Consider the following 25085-nt stretch of genomic DNA (forward strand, 5'->3'; position numbering starts at 1 on the left):
GCCACTTTAAGGGCTGGAGCAGGCAGGCGCTTGATTAGGGTGGCCATTTTCAAACTTAAGCGAACCAGGCAGAGGCAGCAGTTTGCTGCTTGTAGCCGAGGGAGCAGCATCACTCGGCTGAGCTGCTGCTCGCAACATCTTGTAAGGGCAGTAGCTATGGGATGGCAGAAGGCTCCTGGTCCTGGGCATGACCTGAAACGGCATCCTGCTGGGGAAGGAAGACCTGGAGGGACTTCCCATGGTGGGGCAGTGTCATTCAAATGCCAGGACCACTAACCTCCCCAGTGAAAGGTGGGTAGGGGTGCCTTAATATCCCCAACCCCCACAGCATTGTGGGTAAGAGGGCCAGGCACATCTCCAGACATCTAAGCCCTAGGGCGTGCAGGAGACTCAGTAGTGAGGCAGTAAGATATTTTGTGGGCCTGCACAGAGTAGGGAGCATCTTTATGAACTGAAGGGCTGTACGTAAGCAAGATGCAGAGTAGGGCTGAAGGCTGGACTGAAGGGCTGCATCAGGGGGTGTGCTAAGTAGGGCTGAAGGATGGTTGGAAAGGCAGGACATGGGCCAACCTCCACGAGAGTGTTTTGTATGTGTAGAAGTGCCTGGTGAGGGGCTAGGTTGAAGTAAGCCCAATGTCTGGTGAATTGTTGGCTGGTCACGGCCCAGATGATGGTCGTGGGAGAGGCCCAAAAGCCTGCATGTCAGCCAGTCAAGGTGTGAAACTGATAAGCCTGATGGCCTAGGGGAGAGTGAAGGAGGCCCAGTACAGAGCAGTGTGAGATGGGGGCAGTATAAGTGGGGCCCTGGAAGGGGCAGCATGTGAAAGGCCTGACAGAGGACTAAGTTTAGTCTGGCTTTAGGCCAGGAGAGTAGTAATATTTTGAATGCTATCTGAGAGGCATGGGCCATGGTCTAGGGATGGTACAGAGCTATGGATAGCACCCCCAGCATCAGGGCATAAAATGGGCAGCCTCCTGCATATACCCCCAGTTTACTTAACCAGCAAGTCATGGCAGGTAAGACTGGGGAGACTGCCCTACTGACAAGTGGGTGGGCTGACATGAGACATGGCCCTGGGATGGCTCCCTGTCATAGAAAAATTATGTGGGGCCTTTATGAGGCTTATGGCCTTAACTTCTCTGCACCTCACTAATATTTGTATTTTTATTTACTTTGCACAGCATTTAGAGACTTTCAGATGGAGTATAATATACTCCAAGCTTTTTTTTCCTAATGCAGTTTCAAATAAAGGTGTGTAAATTAGTTGTTTCTGTTCAGTGTCTCATTTTATGACTACTTTCCCTTTGGGAAATGGATAGAACAAGAAAAATGACTTTATAGTAGGTTACATTCTAATCCTTGTTTCTTACCAAAATCATTTAGACGAAGATCCTTTGTTTCTTATGGCACTTCAGCTCATCAATATGAATTCTATCCAGTAGGCTGCTACATGTAAGTCTCCCTCTCTTACTCCATGTGCACTGCAGTGACTATTCTAGGCACGGTCATGGATGAACTACCTATTTCCTGATTACTGGTAGATTATCTTAGTTCTGAAATGCAGCAGTTGGCAACCTTTTTTGCTAATAGCTTCCTGCCACTTGAGAGACCTGACACCTGATTTCCACCTTCTCCTCCCCTCCCTCAGTAGCCCTAGTCCTCTCATCAGCCTTAATCCACTGGTTGCTGGCCTCGCTGCACCTCTGCCCCTCTTTCTGGTCCCCCCACAGCAATGGCATCTCACACAGGATGAGAGGAAGGCAGCTGATGAAGGAACTGGGGCTACTGGGATATGATCCTCCAGGTGCCACAGTGGCTGCATGAGATTCCTGCCCCTGGCTTTAACCCCAGCCCCCTCCCCAAGTGAGTTGAGTGCAATTGGGCCAAGGGTTTGCGGTCCTTACCTCTACAATAGTGAGTTGGTAATTATGCAGATAGTTATTAACAGTCCACTTTAATTGCCGCTACATAGTAGAGGAGGCGTGGACACATGATACATCCTAACTACACAGTAAATAGTTCAAATCCAGGTTAAAGCCATCTTTTTAAAACGTGGGAAAGGCTACTATGTGACATGCCATGTATCCATCCATTCCTCTAATAGACTTTATCTGAGGATAAACGTTTGCTCAGTGCAAGCAGGTTCTCTGCCACCTCGTGGCTAGCCACTGCCTTAGTGCCTGTTATGGGTGCCTGTAGACATGCAAGATGTCTGCTTTCATGCACTGTAGTTACAGTGAGGCAGAGCAGACATGATTAATCAAGTGTGTTAATTGGCATGCTCCAGTGGTCTCAGCATCTTGTGTATTCGGTGTCCCCATGCTTCAAAATGGTGCCAAAGGTGCTGTAACTAAAGCTTGTCAAGTGAGCTTTAGGTAAAGTGCCTCCGTCACCATTTTGAAGCAAGGGATACAGGATAGTGTGATGCTGCGGGCATTTTAATTAGAGCAACTCCTGGGTCCCACTCTAATTAACCCACCTCCCAGTCTCCTCTCGCGCATTTGTGAAGATGCCCTACGTGGGCATCTGCAGCTTGGGACATTTATACACGTATATTTTCATGCTTGGACATGCTGTAGATCTGGCCTATTGGAGCCAACTCGATTAATCGAGTCTGCTCTGTATATGAGCTGATGCACCCGACACTGCATTACTTGCAGTTGTATAAGCGGCAACATGCACATCAGCATGGAGAAAATGGCGGGCGGTGTACTTTTGAACTAAAACACCTTGAAATAAACATCTTGACTCTGCAGGGCTGCTTATCGCTTCCTCTCCCTGCCTCCAGGTGCCTCTGGGATTTGTAGTCCACAGTCACAACCAGCAGTAACTTTGAGTGGCAGAAGGAGTGTTTAACCCCTCTCCCTGGTCCCAGACCCCAGCAGGGGTTTGCCTGGAAGGGCAGTCCCTCCCCACCTGCAGACTGGGCTGCATTTCCAGCTGGGCTTGGGGGATGCAGCTCAACTGGGGAAATAATGGGCTGCAGAAACAGAAATGGTGTTTTAAGTACCCCCCCAGCCTTTTGTTAGCCAGCCCTCACTGCTCCAGTTAGGGAGCAGAGGGCTGAGGCCAGCCCTGCTCTCTGGAGTAGACAGCCCAGCCCAAGGCTGCAAAACATTCTGGGGGACTGTGATTTAACTTGAACCAGGAAGGGGTTTTGTGACAAGTTTCATAAACTGGTTTGACCCAAATTAGTTAAGTCTGATACTGCGTTCAACCAGGTTTATTTTAAACCACTTTCAGCCATCTTAAATCAGTTTCTGATCACTTAAGCTGGTTTATGTATAACTTCTGTCCCTAGCATATGGGTTTATTCTAGCATTTGTGATGGGAATAACTGATGTTATTCTGTAGTGGCAGAGATCCTGGGGAAAGCATATGGTGGGTGGAGAATCTTTTGTGGGGCCTGTGAAAGCATATATCTGCAGCTTGTTCCTATTTTGTTGATGATGGTAAGGGTTGAGGGTGTTTGAATCGTGTTTTCTTTTAAGTGTTGTGGCTAAGGTATTTCAGCTCAGCTGCAGCTTGCAAATCATGCTGCAGGTTGTTTGCTTTCTGGGTTTCAGAGTGTTCAGGAGTTGATGGTCTAATACCACAGTATTTTGGTTTTTGTTTTTACAGGTTAGAAGTTTAAATAAAAATCTGTCTGTTTGCTTGATTTGACCTATTCTTGTGAGTATATGTTGCTCAAAACAGAAAGGCAAACTAAGGCAAATGAAGCCATAACTAGCCTAAAACTTTGTTAAAACTTTCAACTCAAATGAAACTTTTTTCAATCTACTCGGTTGAATAAAAGATATCACATCTACCCAAAGAACCTTGCCTGGCTCAACCCAAATGAGTCATTTTGGAACAGCCAGACCAAGATATGATTTTTTTTTATGTAGACAGAGATATGATTTTATATCTCACAACCTCCTTTCATTGACTGCTTAGATGGTACATCTAACTGGGCATCTACCATAAAGTCATCCAGCACCCAGGAGTCATGCTGTAATACCTCATTGCATTTGGCCTGCTGCTGTTTCTAATGTGAGAATTGCCTAGCTAGTGAGTGAGAACAACTGGTGTATTGCTTTGACTTACATACAGAAGAACTAGGTTCCATATCCACTCCATGAAGTGCACGTGGAGTGGACATGGCAGAGGAGGTCACCTAGGGATGGAGGGATTGACTGTTGATGGAGAGAATCCTGCCTTGAGGTGAAGGTCTGGAATGGATACTCTCTCAAGGTCTTTTTCAGCCCCATTTTCAATGATTCTATGATTGTATGGTGATAAATATCTCTTTACAGGAAACTGGATGGGTCACAGTTTTTGTTTAAGCATAGCTGATCTGAAGGATCACTGATATGCTCCACTTCCTGTCTTGAGGATGGGGAGGAGAGTACATTCTCCTTATCAGTTTTTGTGGTTCTCTAGGTTGCTTGGGGTTGGGGTAAATGCGTGTCAATTTTATCTTTACCAAATATCAATAAAGCTGTGGATAGTTCTTGGGAACTATAATTTGAGATGTGTCTACACTTCTTAATTTGGAAACAGACTAATAAACACAAGCATTTATAAAGTACTCTGAGAAGATAAAAGCTTTAGTGTCAGTGTCTATTTAGGCTTGCTTATAAATGGTAAATATGTCATCCTGTGAGGTGAGATAGTTAAGTACAAACCCAAATTACAGAAACTCATTGAAATGAAGATGCAAGTATGTGGTGTTACAAAAACCACAAGGTACTTAAAAACTGTCAAATGTTCTGTCTAGCACACCCCAGGGTTCAATGTTGCCAACTCTTTTATCAGGGCTGTGGCAGAAGCCAGGGCCTCTGCGCTAGAAATTTTGGGGACCCTGTATATCCCATTTTGGAAACAGGAAATAGAAGAATTCTAACAGCTGAATCAATAGGTTTTTAAATGAACTTCTAGAGATTGTACTTCTGTATTTACACAGGTTACTTGCAATTATTATTCTACTCATATGTTAAGGTCTATTAAGACAGAAAATTCTGATAATTTGGGAGGAGGTTGAAGGTCTGAGACAACTCCATTCACCCCCTCTCATGGGCCTTGGCTGGAGCTAGTCTTGCAACAAGACAAACAGCTCCAACTTTATAGTGAATTTTAGTTTTGTCATGGGGGACAACTCCTCTGATTTAGTTGCCAGCCCTGATTGCCCATTTCCTGTGGCTGCTCTTTGTTTTCATCAACCCCTCAACTCCATTCTTCCATGAAGGGAAAGGGAAGCAGAAGTTAGCTTCATTCCCTCCTGATCTATCTTCCCTTTCCTTGGCTCGGTGCAGAGTACAGAGAACCTCTGCAGGTGACCTCCTCAATAATGCCTAGCCCTAGGAGAAAGGGTTGAAGAACCCTAGCAGGAGCATTGCTGAGGGCAGGATCAATATGGAGACAGTTGATATGCCAGGCACCATAGTCAACGTGAGAGGACAGAATTAATTTCTGGGCAGGGGAAGGGCAAGTGTTTGGGGGCAAACTCCAGAAGCCAAAGTCCCAACATTGCTTTTCTCAGTAGGTTTGAGAGAGTGTAGTACTGGTGCATGTGCACACATACCGAATAGGCAGGGAAATTCAGACCAAAAAGTCCAAGAGAACTCTTAAAAAAACAAAACCCAAGCCAACAAACTAAAAGCATCCTCTGGGGGGCAGATTTCATGGCTGATTTTAAGGGAGGGTGGTGTGTATGACCAGGAGTTTGAGATTCTTAAGGTTGACAATGCACTGAATTAACTTATAAGGCACTGGGCCTTTGTAAATTTTGTGGGTATAGTAGTAGCACTTTCACAAATGATTTTATGTTTTCCCACAAGGGCCAGAGAGCATCTATTTTTTTTTCTTAATTTACAGTAATACTCTACTGTTAGCCTGGGTTCTGTTTTATAGACCTTTTACCAAAGGTCATGTGTCTGTGTATGACCTTTTAACAGTCATGATGCTGAGTGACAGAAGTGAATCATAGAAGTGTTTAAAGAATGAGAAGCTATTACTTAGACTTTGCACTGAGTCAATCAATCCTCTGGTTTAAAACCCCCCACCAAAAACCATTTTTTTTTAAGCATTGCTCCAAGTAGCTAAGCAATAGGGAGGCTTAGAAAGTTATTACAGTGTGTAATTGTGTTAAAATTTATAATTTTTAAAGAAGATTTGAAGCAATATCTGGAATCTTTTTAAAGAGAATTTAAATTTTAAAAATTAACTTCACCTTTTAAAGTTTAAAAGTAACTTGCACATTTTATAGAAACTACTGAAACTGCTTAGAAAAAAACTTTTCAAAATGAATGTTTAAAATTAGGCCTTTATACCCAGATTTAGACCTCATAAGGCCTGATCTTCAAAAGTGCTGTGTAGCTTGCATTTCCTGTTGAAGTACAATTGAATTAATTGCTGTTAATGGCTGCTGCCGAATTACCATTGCTTTGGTTGATTAGAGGGCATTGTAGAACTTTGTGCAGAAAGTTCCTGAAGGGTTTATTACCCTTCTTAATTAGGGTTTATTACCCGCCTTTTGTTTCTTGTGCTAGTTAATAAACAGAAATGGTGTTTTAAGCATCTTCTACACAATACAGGTATTATATAATTAAAGGGTTAATTGCACAATTAACTGAGACCAGCTATATAAGCAAAACAGTTATCATACCACAAAATGCTCAAACCACCTATGAAGTTAGACCTAAAAACATGTAGTAACTTTATAGCTGGTTGCTATCCAGCTTTAATTTGCAGATGTAGCAGGGTCTCCCCTGCGTCTGGGAGCTTTGTCAGCTGACTGGGCTCCTAGCCACAGGGATGCACCATTCCTATCTGGGGCTGGGAGTCCTACCACCGAGGTGACTCTCAGCCTTGGCAGCTATGGTCTCTGGATCTGGCAGTGCCCCATGTCTCCCAGGACCCAGCATCCTGCAGTTGCAGACTCTGGGCTCCCCCTGGGGCTGGGAAACTGCAGCTGCTGTGATCTCCCAGCCACAGTAGACTCCACACCTGCAGACTGCAGTAACTGGGGTTTGCAATTTTTCTTTTAAGGGGGAGGGAGAAGGGGGTGTATGTTTTTGCTCTGGGAGAGAAATCCTGAATATCTGTACAACTGCACTGTACAATCCTGAATATCTGTAGAGTTGTACAATTTCTACTGTGAGACTACTAACTCCCCCCAGGAAAAACTGAATGTGTGGCCTCTATCTGTATAAAAGACTTGTGTGTTCTTTCTCTCTTCTGCCTTGCTGCAGAGCAGCAGCTCTCAAACTCTGACAGGTTGTGCACCACCGATTTAAAACAATACAACCTTAAGTACCACAAGCAATTTTTTGTCATATAAAGTGATTCTAATAAATCTGTTAATGCGTACCACTGACAGGTTGTCTATGTATCACAGATTGGGAACTGCTGCTGTAAAGTACAAAATCCACTTGTGGAGGAGATAATACGGGAAGTCTCAACATTAGTGTCTGAATGTGGGTGGAGAGTTAGTCACACAACAGAATACCAAGAGAGACCTGGCAAGTGTAATATGTTTTGCATTACTTGTGCAAGCAACCACATGCCCACATCTCAGACTGCTGTAACACTAATAAACTCATAGCCCAGCAAGAATGTCTCGCTGCTCTTTCCTGGCCCAGATCTAGCAGAGAGTGCTTGAAATACCAACCTTTCTGTTAATATCCAAACAGCTATTAGATTGCCACAGATACAGAAGCAGCAGCTGGCAGAGTAAGTGAGCAGGGTGGTAGCAGTTCTGTCCTGTAGGATCCCTATGTCTTCCACCCTTGTCCATCTCTCCTCTGGATCAGTGTTTTTTTAATTGGGATGTTGCAGTGCCCTGGGGTGCTTTGAAATCTGTTGAAGGGTGCTGCTAGGTGTGAGGAGATGAGCAGGTAAGTGCATGCTCAAGCTTGTCCCTGCCTGGCCAATCACCTCCTTTGTAAGGTGGTATATTGGTAATATGTACAGTAACTCTGTTATTGAAATTGTTTCCCACTCAATTCACAAAAGTTATAGAAGGATGCCTCAAGTCCAGTAAGCCATGCCTAGAGTCCAAAAAAGTTGAGAAACATTACCCTAGGTGCTTCCACAAATCTGTAATTTTCAGCTTTCCTCCCAGACTGAGCTTGCTGTCCTCTGTCCTGAACTACAAATCCAGGTTTCTATAGCTGTTTTCATCTCTTCTCATTCACCCTCAGTGGTCTTCTGCTACCCCTAATTTCTGTTTTGACATGCTAACAAACCCAACCAGGAATTGAGCAGTTCCACACACATCTGTCTGCGACTGAGGGCCTTTGAAGTGAAATTTTCACCTTCAAAGTGGAATTTATGGTAACATGCAAATGATTTCATCAGCCAGATCTTGCAGATATGCACAAAATGTCAGTAAAGTGTTGCAGTCAAGGTGACACAAGACTTGTTAATGATGTCACCTCTTTGGTAGGGAATTTTCTTTATTTTTGGTGATTGACTAGTTGTTTGTGTAGGTGTGTAACAGGTTTGATTGGGTATTCAAAGTCTGAAACTGGGTCCCTCCCTGCTAAGGAGCTTTGTAGCTAGAAATTAATCCATGTTTCAGAGGGTAGGATGAATAGGCAGGATGTTCTTCCACTTTTTGGTTTCTGTATTGATTGATTAAACTTTGGCCAGAGGTTGGTCTGCTACCACTGAACCTTTGCCTGCCTGCAGATTCTGTGTGGATGAGGCTGTTAGTGAACAGAATTTAGAGTTGATTTATAGGGCTATGCGAAGCTTTGGGTGCTGACTCAATTTGGAGGAGATTCAGCCTATTTCGGCGGCCAAATCTCCAAATTGGAATCAAATCAGGAAACCAGTTAAAAGGTCTGAACTAATTTGAAGCTCTCTGATTCAGTGGCCGCCGAATCTCCAAATCAGATTCGGATGAATTGATTCGGAACAGTGATTCGAATTACCAAATTGAATAACTATTCTCTGAATCGGCTGAATCTGAAGCGAATACTAGCCACTTCGCACAGGCCTATTGATTTACTTTCAGGAAAGATGGGGACTTCAGAATGTGCCAAAGAAAAAAACAAAACAAAAATAAACCCAGTATTTGTAGTAAAGTAGACTTGAATTGTGTCAGCCTTATGCCAGTTGTGGTGCTGTAGTTCAATTTGAGTGCAATTCCCTAACTAATGGTATAAGCACTGTTACCATCCTTGGTCCCCCAGGAAAAGCTTGTTTGAATAGTGCTTTGACTCTGCTTGGTCAGAGTGCCTGACAGAATGAGCGTACCTGGAACTGACAATGTGGGAGCTGCTGTGACATCCTGCCCAAGAGTGATGTTTTAAAACTTGGCTGTTCTGGGAGATGATTTTGATTTGGAAGTTGTAACTCCTTCAGCCTCTTCCAGATTTCATATCGACTCATGACTTGGGATTTGTATGCCATAGAAATACCATTACTATACACCATTGTCATTTTATTTTAAAAAGAACACCTTTTTAATTGTGAGTAAGCATCAGGAATGTGCTTGGATCTTCACACAAGGTGAGAGCTACTTTCTGACCCTATAAACCAATTATGTAAATTACTGCAAAATGCATCAAATTCCACCACCCTCTTGTCCTTTTGGGTAGTAGTGGGGAGTTCAAGCAGCTGAATGAGTTGTATTGGCTTTTTCAAAAATGTATTTATTTTGGTTTGCACATACAGGGTCACTTGTCAGGAGAAGGATGGTAGAAGTGAATTATTAGGAAGGATTTCAATGAGGAGAAGGAGATGGTCTGTTGAATGGATTGGAGGATAATCTTTCTGGTATATATGAAAGTAAGAATGAGAGAAAAATGAAATGGGATACCAGTTCTGGCCTAGTGGGAACCAGAGGGGTTGAGTGGTAAAATCCAGAAGGAGATGAGGAGGAACAAAAAAGTAAGGGGTGCATAATGTAAGGTCTTGAAGGTGATCATTAGACCCAATGCTTCATACAATAGGGTGCAAAAGGAACATGATCAGAATGCAGTCTCATTATTTAAAGAAGTGGTGGCCTGCTTACAAATCCTGAGAGTTTGTGTTACAGAACTACTGAAACTCCTTTGAAATTATTGCATATAAATAATGAATCATGAATTCATATCTACCAAAGATTGATAGTTTGTTTTAGGGGTCCCAAATTAATAATGTATCTCATTAAAATTGTATAACGTACAGTTTTCCTGAAGGCTGTTGAAAGGATATCAATAAATACCTGGGAATTTTTTTTTAAATGGATTTATCTGTGTTAGAACAGAAAGTTCTGTTTAAATGCTCCATTACCAAACCTGTCACCATGATACCTTGGCTGTTCATTTGTTATTGAAAACCATGGTTTCAAAAAAAACCCAGATTGTGATCTTCTAGAAAACCTGGAATTAAAACCTTCTTTTTCTATTCATTAAAAAGTATTTTGAAAATATTCACTAGAAATGCATGTTCTGACATCTGCTTAGCTAGTCTTTTGAGAGTGACTCATTTTCTTGTTTAATTTTTTAAGACAATGCTTTCCTGAATATCTAGGAAAGACTACTATTCTTATGTTTGCAGGCTGAGAGTAATAATATAACTTATATGCCTTAAGTTAAGTGTGTGCATAAGTCTTAAGGATAAGAACAAAAGTAATGTTTAGGCTAAGTACGACATTCAAAAAGCCCAAACCTGAATGGATTCAGTCTTTGCAGGTTAGTCTAACCTGCTTAGATTGAACTGAGAAGCAAATGAATAGACATTCACTTTTGATTCCAGAAATATAGTCACATGCCTGCAGTGGCTCACGCCAGAAGCCAGGAGTGCTACAGTGAGCCCTCCCTTCCCTTTGGCAGTGGCTGGAAGGCTGGAGGGAAGTTGAGCTGGGGAGAGGGGGCAGGAGGGAGAAGAGGGGACCAGGCTAGGCCAGGCCTCAGGAGGCTGCTGAGTATGTTTGGGAAGGGGTTTAAACTCTCCAGCCTGTCCTGTGCAGTCCCCAGCTGGGGTGTGCCTGGAGGGAAGAGGGGGAAGCAGTCCTTGCACAGCTTGTCCCTGAGCTGTGGGGCACGGCCAGAGGTTGACTTTGGGTGGCAGCATGGGGCAAAGGGGCGGTAGTATGGGGAGTTAAACCCCCTCCCTCCTTCCACTGGCATGAACCCCAGCCAAGGTTTGCCTGGCACTTCCCTACTTGCTCTTCAAGTGGTGGGAAGTGTGGCCAAACGCCAGCCTGAGGTCAAGGGGGGGGAAGAGGGGAGATTGAATCCTCCTTCCCTCCCTTCTCCCACTGATATGGGACCCCAGCCGGTGTCTGCTTGGCTTTCCCTGCCACTTGAGTGGTCTGGGGCATGGCCAGAAGCTGACCTGAGGGGAAGGGTGAGGAAGAAGAGGTATTAAATCCTCCTGGCAGGGACCCCAGCTGGGGTCTGCCTGGCTTCCCCCCTGCTTGGCACTTTCCCCAGGCAGACCCTAGCTAGGGTCCTGTGCCATTGGGACAGGGGATGGAGGGGGTTTAATCCCCTTCCCTCCCCTTTTTGCCTCAGGCCGGTTTCTGGTCAAGCCCCTTCCTGCTTGAACAGCGAGCAGCAGGGGGAGGGAGGGAATGCCAGACAGCCCTGGCTGGGGTCTCGTGCTGGTGGGAGAGGGAAGGGAGGGTGGGGTTTAACCCCCCTCCTTTTCCCCTTTCACCTCAGGCCAGCATTTGGCCATGCTCTCCACCGCTCGAGCGGCAAACAAGGGAGAAAGCCAGGCAGACCCCAGCTGGGGTCCTGTGCCAGTAGGAGATTGGGGGGTGGGGGGGCGGGAACTTCTGTTCTGTTACAGGTTTAAACCAGTTTCTGATTCCTTGAATCAGTTTATGTGCAACTTCTGGCCATAGCCTTATAGTTGATTTTGTTTTTAAAAGACATGGCTGTATGTTTTAAAGCGATTTGGATGTATTTAGAGTTTGATTGTATTCAGGCCAATTTATTTTTAATCATTCTGTTTGAAAACATTTAATAGTGCAAGTAAAAATTCATATTAGAGAGGATTTTTTCCCTTCCAGCATTGTCTAGAATAAAAATGAACTTCTTTAGTGTACTAGAGAAAAACGAGACTTCTTGGGTTTCATCAGTGGTGAGGGAGTGGGGGAGGGGACTTCTCACTGGTCTCACTGAGACAAGGGTTTGGCCTAAGCAAATCTGTTTGTTGAAAGACTTCAGGAAAAAGGTCTTGAGTATCTCTGTGGTTTGAAAATAACAGGAAGTCACCTTTAGAGCATCCATAGCCAGCTGTAGCTGACTTGAAATAAACATCCTATTCCAAGCCCCTTTTTAACACAACTGAGATCAGTTTGGGTTTTGGGTGGGAGAAGAGACTTTTGCCACTCCCTTTATTTAAAAATAAGAAATGTTTATTTTGATTTGCTCTTGCACCGTGATGAGCTTCAGAAAAAGAACTGCAAGAAATGACTTTGTAGCATTTCCTTTCTTTAGTGATTTCCAGGTCAAATTATTTTTTCACTTTGGAAGTAAGAAAAAAGTCTCTCCCTTACCTCCTCTCTTCCTCCTACCCTCCAAAGCTGGTTATTCCTTCAAGTTTGAAAAAATTAAGTTGTGCTCTTCTCTGATTAGTGTGAATAAACATTCTGCAGTTAAAATTGGATGATAAAGTCATGGGACAGAGTAGAATCCAATATGTTCTTCCATAGCTCTTTTGGTTGCTGTGTTTACGGACTACAATCTTGGTTTTACTGTTAAACAGACATGACTCAAATACAGGAAGCACTGATGAGTAAGGTAGTGGTTTTTACTTTTCTTGCTGTAGCCATGATTTGACATTTATGGTGTTGCAGGAGGAATAATATATAAAACTTTCCCCTGTTTTTGTAGCATTAAGTGAATCTGTATTTCACCCACCTTCATTGCACCCACCTGATTTTGGCTAAGAGCGAGACATTTTAGTTCTGTTTGAAAGCATGCTCTTAAGCTGTGACCGTCACTATTCTATATCATCAGTGAGTAATGTTGCAATTGGGTCTTTCATGTTTAAGAAAATGGTACATGAATAGATAGATATATGTGCAGTAAATTGGCTGTGTGGTTAAGATTCTGTCTCACTTGATACTATCAGATTCTCCCTTTCATTTTCCTTCTTTGTTCATCCTTCCAGAAGGACGAATATTGAGTGCAGCCTTTAATTGTCAAAAGTTCCTAGACACTGCAGATCCGATAGACTTCTGCTTTTGCCTGGAATGATGTATATGAACATGTGGCAGAGGCGAAATATTCATAGTTGAGATTCAGAGAATTAGATAGATCAAAAGTATAATTATCTTCAGGAGGTTTACTCTTTAAATTTTAAAGACATTTGAAAAGTGCAAAGGAAAATTTCTAACAGAAGGCAGGAAATCATAAGATGCAGCTCTTGAGAGAGCATCACAAGGCAGGAAGTCATGAGGTACAGTAATCATGACACAATGTAATATTCTTTGTAATGCAAAAGAATAAATTAACATATGGTTTGGACTGCTTGTCTTTCCATGTTGTAAGTTTGATTATGAAAAGTAATTTGTTGATTGACTATGCTTTATAGGCACACAGTAGTTTTAAAGAAAAGCTGTGGTTTTTTTGCATGCTATTATTCTTTTAAATAAACTAAGGTTTTTACACGATAAAGTCTTTGATTCCCTTCCAAGACACTGTACAAGATAACAGCCTGATTCTGCAAAGACTTAATGAATGCATTTTAAAGGCTGTGAGTACTTCTGTTTGTTAATGAGACCACTTATGTACACAAAGTTAAACGTGCATAAATCTGCACAATTCAGACATAAGTAATTAAACAAATTTAGCTAAAATTGAATATAGTTCTATAGGCTGTATGTAAATTTGGGGGAAATCAATTAACTGTTTTCAGCCACATGGAATTTGGATGTAATTTGATTCTGGAATAGATAGCTATGTTAACAAGTTGGGTAACTGGGACCTTTTTTCTCCATCGTTTGAAGTTGTTTTCTGAATAAACATAGTGTGTGCTAGTAAAAAGAAAAATCAGCAGAATGGTTACATATGCTTTTTTGAGCTCTCTTAGTTGTTATCTTATCCCTAAAAATTTAGTTTCATTTTGATTTGTAGCTATAGAATCTGAAGTTATTTTTATATTTGGGTTGACAATTCTTCAATATTAATAGCACACTTGGAAATGGTCAGCTGTTTGTCTTTTTTCAGTTTCACAATTCCCCCCTCCCCCAGTTTGTTTGTGGTAGGCCTTAAAACAGACCAAGATAGAGCATTTTTAAACGATTTTTAAGAAAAGACATTTTTTTTCCCAAATATTCTGACAGTTCTATAAATTCAGGGTGAAATGGGATTAACGATTAAATTAAATTTGTAGACTGTATTTTCTGAAAGAAGTAAATGCTTTATTTTTTTTGCAAAGTGCACAAATATCCTATTTTCTTCTACCGGGCAATAAGGAGCGTAAAGATGTTCTACCCATTCAAAAGGAAAAAAATCACAACCATCCTTAAGAGTAACTTGAAGAACTTAGATTTTGGGAAGCAAGGCCAGCTTTCTCTGACTTTTACCCATTTTGGTTTGGGTCATTTTGTAACCAAGTTAATTTTTAGTAATGTAATATACTGGTATGTGTTTTGTCCTTACAGTCCTGCTAGGATTTGAAATTAAGCTAGCAAGTTATCAGGGCACTGAGGTAGGCATCATAAGTGGTTTTGCCCCATAATGCTACTTCAGTTGTTTTTGTGTAGAATTATATACAATAGAATAATTAGAGTAATTATACACAATAAAAGAAAGTCGAAAACCTCAATAATCTGACAACAAAGTCTTGACCACATTGAACAAATCTAGAAATCCTTTAAGCAAGCTCAGGTCCCTCCTCCTTCCACCGGGAGTGCACAGTGCTGCTTGCCTGAAACTATAGCACACTGCAACTTTCACTCACTCAGATCACTCAGTTGATTCCTCACTCAAGCACTCAAAACTCTTATATTCTCACATACAATTCATGCAGAAAGAATACCACTCAAGTAAGTATCCAATTCCCAGACACACAGCATCACACACTCAGGGTCCTCAGTTCTATTCTGACAGAGCTTCCCAAGTTCAGAACAGTAACTAGGTTCCCTTGGTTATTGAGGGTAGAGTGATATTTTACCAGTCCACTTAAAAGTAAGCCGATCTCTATGAATCTGTCAACTTCCTGGGCTCCAACAGGTAACTTTTCAACTTGGGTACTTGACCCAAAGTGAATTCCAAGGTCCATACAAGGAAAGTTCTCTTGAGACTTTTACCAACTCCAAGACCACTCGCTCTGAGAGTCACCAAGGATGGAATGAATCAAGACTGAATGACTTTCAAAGAGTTAGTTCATGGGACCGACTGGATTGACCAGAGCTGACTGACCTTTTAAGGGCCAAAGTCACCCCACAGTCTTGAACTGATCAGAACCTGCACACACCTGTCAGTCAGCTGTCAGTCATCATACATGCAACAAAGATGCATCTCCATCACTTTTTCACCAATCAGCTTTTCTTACCTCAGGTGTATGCCAACACTCATTCCTGCTAAAACACCCACTTCACTGAGCATGCTCCTACCTGGCACCTAAGCCAGGCAAATAGTTCATACCTTTCTTGATCTTTCCTAAATTGATACTACTGTGTGTGCTCAACATCACAACTGATAACCTGAACAGGAGGGATAAATAAATACAAAACTTTCCTCCTAACAGCTCATAGATTTTACCATCTGTGATAGAAGTGGAAAACGTTTGCCTCATGACTTGAAGCAGTCCTGTAAGAGTCTACATTTCTTGCTTCTTTACTACTTCATTTACCAAAAAGTCTTCAACTGGAATCCCATGCCCTAAATACTTCTGAAAAACTGCCACTCAGTATATGTCTTACTAGGAGCAGACATAGTTTCTCCTTTCTTATAGCTTTTGCCTCATGTAAGGAGTAGGAAACTCCCAGTTTCATTTTTGTTTTCCCTACTCAGGACTAAGAAGTGATATGCAAGACTGTTGCTGCTATAGGAAACTGGTGACCTAAAATATTTTTTGTTAAGCTTCCTATTAGGACCTCTGTAAACTACAGAATCACATTTTTCCAGGTCTTGCCTTGTCCTCTATTGCTAGGTGAAAGGCGAGTAGGTCAATGTCAATCTAGACTGTAACATTTCAGTGGTCTGAAAATATGCTGCATCGATATTTGTAACTTTAAGACTGCTTTCATCTACAACAGATAGCTTAATCATTTTATTTTAATTGGGAAATATGCAGGAATATTTTGTCATTATGCATTTCTGACTATGCAAAGTCAGGTTTCTGCATTTTATCTTTTTACATTTTTCTGAGGTTTTCAAGAAAACTTTGTCTGGCCTGCTTAAGCATAGATGTACTTTGTGGGAAATATTTCGCAGTGTCCCAATGTCATTTTATACCAGTGGCTTAAAATGAGTGTAAGAAGGAATATTATGCAGATAATCATGAAACAGCTAATCATTACTGCTTGTAACTTTTTATAGTTCTCCAGAGTATGTTTTGTTTTTTGTCTGTTTCACATCCTTTTATATGTTAAATTTTGTAATGTAGATTTACTCTATAGGAAGGAGTAAAAAGAATATTGAACTTGTGACTTATGCTAAATGTTGAAGTATTTGAAAATCTAGTGAAGATGGAGCAGTAGCATGTTCTGTATAGATCCAAAGAAACTAGAACCATGGGAAGAAATTAAAAAAAAATTGACTTAACTGGTGTTATGCCAGGTAGTATGCCTAACGGTACAATACTATAAAAAAGCAGATATTCAGTGAGGGAGTGAGGTGGGAAACATGAATCTCAAAACAGTGTCATGGTTGATAATTGGGAGTAAATTAGGCATGGGCTTATCACATGTTGGGGTCCCAGGGGTGTCCATGATGCTCCCCGTGGAGCTCTGTGATTGTGCCTGCTCTGCCTCTAGGGCACCTTCCTGTCTTGCCAGTTACTCCTTGATGGTAAAATAATAAATAGCATGCCCATGGGCCTTTGTGTGGCCTCAATTCTGATGAATTTTAGGGTTCTCACTAGTCCTCAGACCCCTTGATGGGCCTCACTTCATAATTGTGCTGCACAGGGCACTTCAAGCCGTAAGGGCTAATTGCGTGGGTCCAAATCCTCCCCTACACCACATCCCATACCTCACAGGTGTTAAGGTAGCACTGTTCCCTCTGGGCCTCTGCCTCCTCGGCCTCTACCCCTTTAATTTTGCTAGGCCTTCTAGCTGCATTGGACCTGGCTTTGAGGCACTAGCTTCGATCTATCACTTTCACGGGGACCCTGGCCCCAATCTTGTTGTGCTTCTGCACTCCATTCTTCTCTGGGCTCAACAATAGCTCAGGCCTTGAGCCTGTCCCTGGAATGGGGGTGCCCCTCAAGCACTAATGGGACCTCTGTAACTTCCCCTTACAGTCCCAACCCAAACCACTAGATTAAACAGTAACATAAATTATAAGGCCTTAGGCTATAACAGAAACACATAAAGCAGAAGCAGCCCTCTGCCCCCTTAAGACAGCAAACCTTCCTTATCTCCCAGAAGGTATACCTTCCAGTCCAGGGTTATATTCCAGTTTAGCCTATGCTGTCGGGCTGCCTTGGGGTCTTGGACCCCCTGCTCCTGGCTCAGTCCTCCCCTGGGGCATGTGGACCAGTGCTATGTGCCTGAAACCCTTTAGGGGTTAATGTAAAACAAAGGCCACTTGCCTGTAAACCAGCCTTTCTCTGCCCAGGGAAATTGCCTCTGTTTCCAGGCCTGCAGAGTTGTTTAGCTCAATCCAGTTCCCTTTAGGAGCCCTGCTGCCCTGTAGCCCAGAGTTCCTTACTTTGTTAGGGTTACCATACATCTGGGTTTTCCTGTCCTCTTTTTTGGCCTCTTGTCCCTGTGTCCAGGCAGGTTTTTTAAATGCAATCAAATGTCTGGGTTTTTGCTCTGCGTGTGTTTTCCTGGCCTGGCTGCTTGGGGCTGGGAGCAGTGGGCAAGATGATTTGCTGCCAAGGGTCACATGCTCCATGTCCAGGCCCTGGCAAGCCACTGCCAGGTACAGAGGTGTGTGTGTGTGTGTGTGTGTGTGTGCGCGCGCGCGCGCGCATGCTCCCGCATGTGTGCTTGCGCTGCGTGGCAGCAGGGCTGGGGAGACAGGGGGCTGCAGGTCAGTAGTTGGAGGCAGGGGGTTGCAGGCTGTGGGTCCCAAGTGCAGGGCACCAGCAGGGCTGTAAGGCGGGCGGCTGCAGGCTGGGAGTGAGAGGTGTTGGCAGGGCTGGGAGGCAGGGGGCTGCATATCAGGAGTGAGAAACACCTGTAGGGCGGGGGGAGCAGGGGGCTATGGGTTGGAAATGAGGGGCACCCACAGCAGGAGGGCAGGGGGCTGTGGGTCAGTAGCGAGGGGCACTGGCAGGGCGGGGGGGAGGGGCTTGGGAACGAGGGGCAGAGGTAGGGCATGGGCATATCACTGTGCCCACCAATCATGCCCCTTCCCCTTCTCCTTTTCCCCCCTCCCCCTCACACCCTTCCCCCTCCTAGGTGGTCTCTTTTTTGATACTGAAAATATGGTAACCCTATTTGTACTTGCTGAGGGAGAGACTACATGACTCTTATGGTCTTTGGGCTTGTGTAGCTTAAACCTGAGCCAGCTTCTGGTCAGATGAGTCCCTCGTTAGCTCCCCTGTAACTCCAGTAAGCAACCTCTCAGGCTGTTTGTTCTCTTAAAGGAGCAGGCACATCTCAGTGCCCTGCGACAGCTTGGTATGATACAACGTAGGATAGATGTATAAAAAGTATTTATTGTGCAATTTTCAATCTAATACACCGAGGTTTTACATCACAGCCAAGTGATAGGCTTTCTGGTAGGGTTGTGTTGATTTGGCTGCTATTATGTTTCATTCATTTCTGGGTACTTCAGTTCAGGAGAGTATTAGTAATTTGGAAGTCATCTGATGAAGAGAAACAAATTGTTTTGAGCCTCCATTGATTTCTTTATTTTAGTTGGTTAGATTTTGCTCAGTCATATTAAATATGGTATCTCCATAAAAGGATCAGAGTGGTGTGCTGCATTCCTACAAGGTGTTCCTATTCACATATTTCAGGCACAAGGAATAAGAATTTGCATTATGAATAGGAGTAATAACAACAGGAAAGTTCTGCTGTTATGCATAACAGCCATCTGTAACTTAAAAAATTAAAAGGATGTTAGACAGTGCCTGTATGGACTTATTAACACTTTGTTCCTAGCGAGGTAATAGCTCTTACTGAATGAGTAAAATGCAATTTGTTTTGTTTTTACAGGTTGCCCCCAATGATGAAGCTGTTGTAACATTGCTTTGTGAATGGGCAGTGAGCTGTAAAAGATCCGGGAAATACAGGGCAATGGCTGTAGCAAAACTCATGGAAAAGAGACAAGCAGAAATTGAGGCAGAAGTAAGTTTTCCGGTTCTAGAACAGTGTGGTGACATGCATGTAAAAACAAGCAAATGAAGGAAAATTATCTTTTTTGTATTATTTTTTAAATATTATATTTTTAAGTATTTTTGTTTTTAAATCATAAATTTACCTTTGAATGATGGAGATTTCTGCTAAAATAATGCTAGCTGGTTTCCTATTTGTTTTCTTTGTTAGGATTTACTTCTGCGTGTACATCCATATAAAGTGCTGTGGGTGGTATCTTGGAGAAATGAGTGTTTAAGTTGAATTGATAGATACCTGATTATGCTTATCAGTGACAATTTTCTTGATGGGCTAGGAAGTGTACAGATAATTCTAGAAAGTTTGAAGGCAACTTTGAAGGAAACTAGTATCTTCTATAGAATTATTAGCAGTATAGTAAGAAAAACTGCCTTAATTTTCTGCTTAAAATGGAGGGATAGTGAAAATGTTTCACATGAAATAAAAGTATTTAAAGTTATCTTTTAAACACCCTCATCCAGCTCAACTCCTAGGCTAAGTACAGATGTTTGGGGAGGTTAGATTGCATTAAAATGGCCATCCGATCTTACTTAGTTCACCCCGGTATAGACTACCAGTCTGCCACTGTTTTCAGAATGGGAGAAGTGAAAGGGAGCAGAGGGAGTTTGGTTTGGGGGTCCTGTGCCTTTTATTTTAAATTGGTGGAACTGGCATATAAAATAAGATTGACCTCCTTTGTCAAACTTATAATTGCAGTCTTTGCATGAAACCAATCCAAAAAAATTATTTGCTTGAATTTTACTTAAGTAACTGTAACCCCTTACACAAGAGGAGAGTTCTCAAGTACTGCTTTTTAATATTTGTTATGCGATGCTTAACTAGATACTTAAGAAATATTCAAAATACTGCTAGAGAGTAATGAAATAATGCTCCTCTTCAGTAGTGTTTGGTGAGATGTATGAGCTGTAGATAGATGCTGTGTTGTTAAGAGAAACAAGTGTAAAGTTGTATCATACTAATTTGGTATTTTTTTATTCCATAGAGGTGTGGTGAGTCAGAAGTCCTCGATGAAAAGGAATCTATTTCTTCAGCTTCCCTCACTGGTTCCAGCCTTCCTGTTTTCCAGAATGTCCTCCTTAGGTTTTTAGATACGCAGGCTCCTTCATTATGTAAGTATTAATTACTGTTCCAAAACAGGGCAGTAGCTTATGCCCAGTTACTGAAACTGTGTTTCATTATGGTGATGTTGCTAATTCACAGTTTCCATTGTGACCCCTCCCCACTCTTTTCACAAATTTATAATGTCCTTGGGTCTTAGGCTTCTATTTCCACTTGAGAGAAGGATGTTATAACGTTTTTTATGGGAATGGCATAGTTCTTCAAAAGTTTATAATCTTGACACCAAGAGAGAATATTCGTCTAACTCTTTTATAAAAATTTGTATATAGCTGCTAATGGTTTCATTCTGGCCAGGACTATCCAAGGTCTAATGACCCATGGGCCCTTTCTTTTGTGCTTTTAAGAAAAGTATTGTCTCTAGAAAAGCATTCTGATGTGAGAATGTTTGCATTGTTAAATCTGTTGCCTGAATTTTCTCATCTTTTAGAGACATTAATTAATTTTCTGGAGTTAATCAAACTTTGGAGAGTGCTGAAATGGGTTTGTAAGCATCAGAAGTCTAGTAGTACACAATATTTAGAACAACAGCAAATTTAAAGGGCATTCAGGGTGAACAGTAAACTAAAAAAATTGTCTTAAGTTAGGAATGCTCTAATTCGAGTTGTTTGTTTGCCTGTCAATTGTATAACAATGTAACAATGTGACAGTAATTATTCATGTGTATAAAAACGGTTGTTTTGAAGCAGTTCCAGTTTTTGCAGCGTGACTTCACTTTGCGTGTTTAGAGATGTGCTTTGGTAGGTGTGTTTGTGTTTGGGGGAAAGGAAGGGAGCGTTTAAATTAGTGCAGTTCCGAGACCCGTGGTAATTTAAGTGCCTGAAGCATCATATATATTGGCATCCCCATGCTGAAAAATGGTGGTGCAGGGGCTTTAAAGCGCATTGAATGAGCTTTAGTTAAAGCACCTCCACTGCCTTTTTTCAGGTCAGAGATGTTGATACACATGACACTGGAGTCTGCTGGAGCATGGTAACTACCATGCTTCAGCAGTTGGTTGAGTTTGCTCCAATATCTTGTAATTACAGCATTTTGGAACACCCTCCCTGCATATGTATAGGAGCCTTTTGTTTTTAAATACTTTTTAATTAGTTGAATTAGTGGTAGCTCACTAAATGGAAGTTTTATTTCCTAATAAAGAAGTTATGTTATAGCACTACTTTCTAATACCATTGCATGATTACAAGCCTTAATGTTAAAAATCTGACCATTTGTGTTGCTATGACTAATACAAACATTAAGAACATGGGCGACTGGTGCCTCCTGAGTCTGGGGGACACCCGCAGAAGCAGGTGTCTGTGTAGGGGACGGGGCTGGTGAGTACCTGCAGAAACTGGTGGCGGTGTCAGCAGTGGGGGAGGGGCTGGCGAGGACCTGCAGAAGCAGGCTGGGGCAGGGATGGGGTTGGCAAGCCTCTGCAGAAGCTGGTTGTGGCGGCATGGACTAGGCTGGTACATGCCCCTCGTACCCTCCCCATCAGTCACCTAAGATTAAGAACATTCTTGTTTCTTTGTCAATGCGCAGTGATACATTGACAATAATGCATACTTGATTATTCATTTTAATAAACTTTTCTTACTTCTTATAACTGTATTTCACTGCCAAAAGAAAGTTATTGCTTGTGTACACTCCAGCACAGTTATGGATAAAATAAACATAGTTTTTTTGTGAAGCTGGAAAAGAAATACTTATCTAAGGGTAGATGAAGACATTCCTGGGACCCAAGCTATGATTACTCTGTGTGATGGTATATTGGGTCCCACTTGTGTACATATTTGCTGGTGCCAGGAGGTGTGCTGGGAATGAGATCTAAGTAAGCTGGGGTGGTTGGGAGCATGGGTAGAAGGTTGTCTGTTCAGGACTGTGGGAGGAAGTGGGGGTCAGGAAGGTTAAAATAGCTTGGTCAGGTCTGGGTGGCAGAGAGGGGTAGAAAAACCAGGGGTTGAGGTGAGCAGCTGAGCTTTTCCAACCCCAGGGACACGCTCTAAAAGCACACACACATTTGGTTAGATTGGGCATGGTTTAGCCTGATCTGTGTAGTGGACCCCCTTAAGTGAATTGCACTAGATTGGGCTGGTCTTTTTATGTCTCATCTGAACTCTCTTAGGGTATGTACAGTTTGGTATTTATATTGACCTCTACCTAGTGCTAGTTAGGTCAATCCAAGAGTAACTTCTGCATGTATCCTAAAACATTTTGAAGGGGAATTAAAGCATAATGTTTAAAAAGGCCGTTAATAAGAAAAATATCACTTTTATTGGAAAATACCCAGGTGGGTGAACACCCCCCCCCCGAACCTTTCTTTAGTGACATGGAAAGAGGGAAAGATACTGGTGTATTTTTACAATAAGTAATATGTTCATAAATTATTACATGAGAGAAATACAAAGAAAAAAGAGAAGCTAGGTAAAATGATCAAAATAGCTATTGCGCACTTTAAAATGTCTAAAATTTGGTCTATTGTTTTTTCCCTTTGGCTTCCTTTATGATGTTTGGTGTATTTATAATGGCTCAGTTTGTTTGTAATTATAATCTGTGATTTAAACATGTAAATAAATGTCCTAATATACATACTAAAGTTTACAGAAGCAGCAGAAATAAGTATCTCTTTAATCAAAAGCTTAAGGACAAGATTAAGTTTTTCTTTTCTGTAGAACTTGACCATACCTCTCAATTTTTGGAAATATTTGAATTTTGGATTTGCATTTTACACAAATTGGTGCAAGTTGATGTGTGCAGAATAGACTTCTGTGGAACCCACCTCTGTGTAGGAAGTGGTAGAAAGGCAAAGTTGTGTGTCATTAAATTAGAAATAATTTGTGATATAGAAAAGAAAAGCAATCTTTAGGGGTCAAAAGCTGCTTTTTAAGGAAACACATTGCAGTTTTGCAATTTCTATTAAGAAAGGTTTTTATGGGTTTTTTTGGTAGCTGACCCGAATAGTGAGTACGAGAAGACTGAATTTGTGAATCTGGTGCTGCTATTTTCTGAGTTCATCCGACATGATGTTTTTTCACATGATGCCTATATGTGCACTTTAATATCACGTGGAGACTTGTCAATCACTACGGCTACTACACGCTCGCCTACTGGAGAAACTGTGGATGAACATTATTCCAAGGACCATGATATGAAATTGGAGGTAAACTAAATGTCTTCACCTATTTCTCCCATATTAAGTTTTAGTAGCATCCTTTAACTGAAAACAAATCTCCAACCAAGGGGAGTGCAGCGTTTCAAGCTTGATCTTTTAATAATCAAAGGAGACTTGAACATGAAAATCCTTTTCTGGTTTATCTGGTGTATCCCAAACATACCTGTAACCACATGTAACCAGATGTAACCATATAACACATACCTGTGTGTATATATAGCACATACCTAATCCCTATATTTATGTCCTATGAACTGAATATAGTAATACCAAGTACTTATTATTAAAATGTGAAAGCTAAGGTGCTGTTTAAAGTGTAGGAAAAGATCAGCTCTTCAGGTCTGTTGCAGAACTAATAAAAATCTATCTCATGGGTTTTGGATTAGACTCTTAATTATGTAATGATCATGCAACACAAACTCAGTAGTGCTGATGACCATTTTAAGTGTTTTCTAAGATTTTCAATCATCTTAGCCAAATTTGCCTTGAAAGAGGTAGAGTGTATATAAATTGCATTCCACTGTGTTCTAGCGACATCTGTACGAAGAAGAAAGAACACTTGGGAGAAGGCAGGCAACGCTACTAGTGGGAAGCAGTTTTGAGTTTCAGAAGAGTCCCCATGGGTGGTCACCCGTCTCTCTCTCTCAATCCTCTTTTGATCCCTGTCTTTGATCATTCTCAGTATATGGGTATACAGTGGAAAGTGATTATGAATTGGGGGATGTTGTGAATACGGATACTAGAATTGTTTCTTGTCTAATTTTAAACATTAACTTTTAAATGGCTAGAATTTTTGGTTTTACCTTCTGACCAATCAAGCTAGGCTTTTATTGTTATCTGACTGGAGTTTATTTTTCCCTGATTTATTAGGATCATAGTATTATGGAACATATGGGCATTGACTCAGGAACCACTAATATTTTTGATGATGTAGACAAGAATGACTTTAAGCCTGATTTTGGTTCGGAATTCCCAGTAGGTTTAATTTTTTTTTCCTACACGCTATTCATTTCCTTATCTCTTGCCTGTTGTGTCCATCAGAAATGTGTTCTGCTTGATTCTGAACTTGAGAAATCTTATTTATTTAATATAACCTGTATTCTTTCATTCACAATCACTGTAATATAATGCATACAAGGTATTGACATCTCTAATACAGCCATATATCTTCTTTTGACAGCATTGCTTAATTCTTTCACAGCTGTCTCGTTGGCTTATACAGTTGTCTTTTGTGCCTATTTAGAGGACTGTTGCATTAATATGCATGTGTAATTATATTTCTTTTATAATAATTGACCACAACCCAAACTGCTATTCTGTAACTTGGCTTTTCATTTGATTGAGTCGTCTTTTTTTTTTCCTTGTCT

The 25085-nt window shown here is 41.7% G+C and overlaps 1 protein-coding gene across 8 annotated transcripts in view; it reads left to right on the forward strand.

The window, feature by feature from the left end:
* The window catches only part of MED12L (mediator complex subunit 12L), a 315648-nt gene that overhangs the window by 76033 nt on the left and 214530 nt on the right, over nt 1-25085 (forward strand). For all 8 annotated transcript variants that reach the window (XM_090055417.1, XM_090055416.1, XM_090055409.1 and 5 more), the window contains exons 11-14: nt 19272-19403; nt 20431-20557; nt 23495-23706; nt 24589-24693. In XM_090055417.1, the coding sequence (XP_089911543.1) occupies nt 19272-19403; nt 20431-20557; nt 23495-23706; nt 24589-24693 (576 nt within the window). The remainder of the gene's footprint in view (nt 1-19271; nt 19404-20430; nt 20558-23494; nt 23707-24588; nt 24694-25085) is intronic.

Source organism: Crocodylus siamensis, chromosome 6 (genome assembly GCF_052110815.1).
Source record: "Crocodylus siamensis isolate JL-2025a chromosome 6, ASM5211081v1, whole genome shotgun sequence".
NCBI classification, from domain to species: domain Eukaryota; kingdom Metazoa; phylum Chordata; order Crocodylia; family Crocodylidae; genus Crocodylus; species Crocodylus siamensis.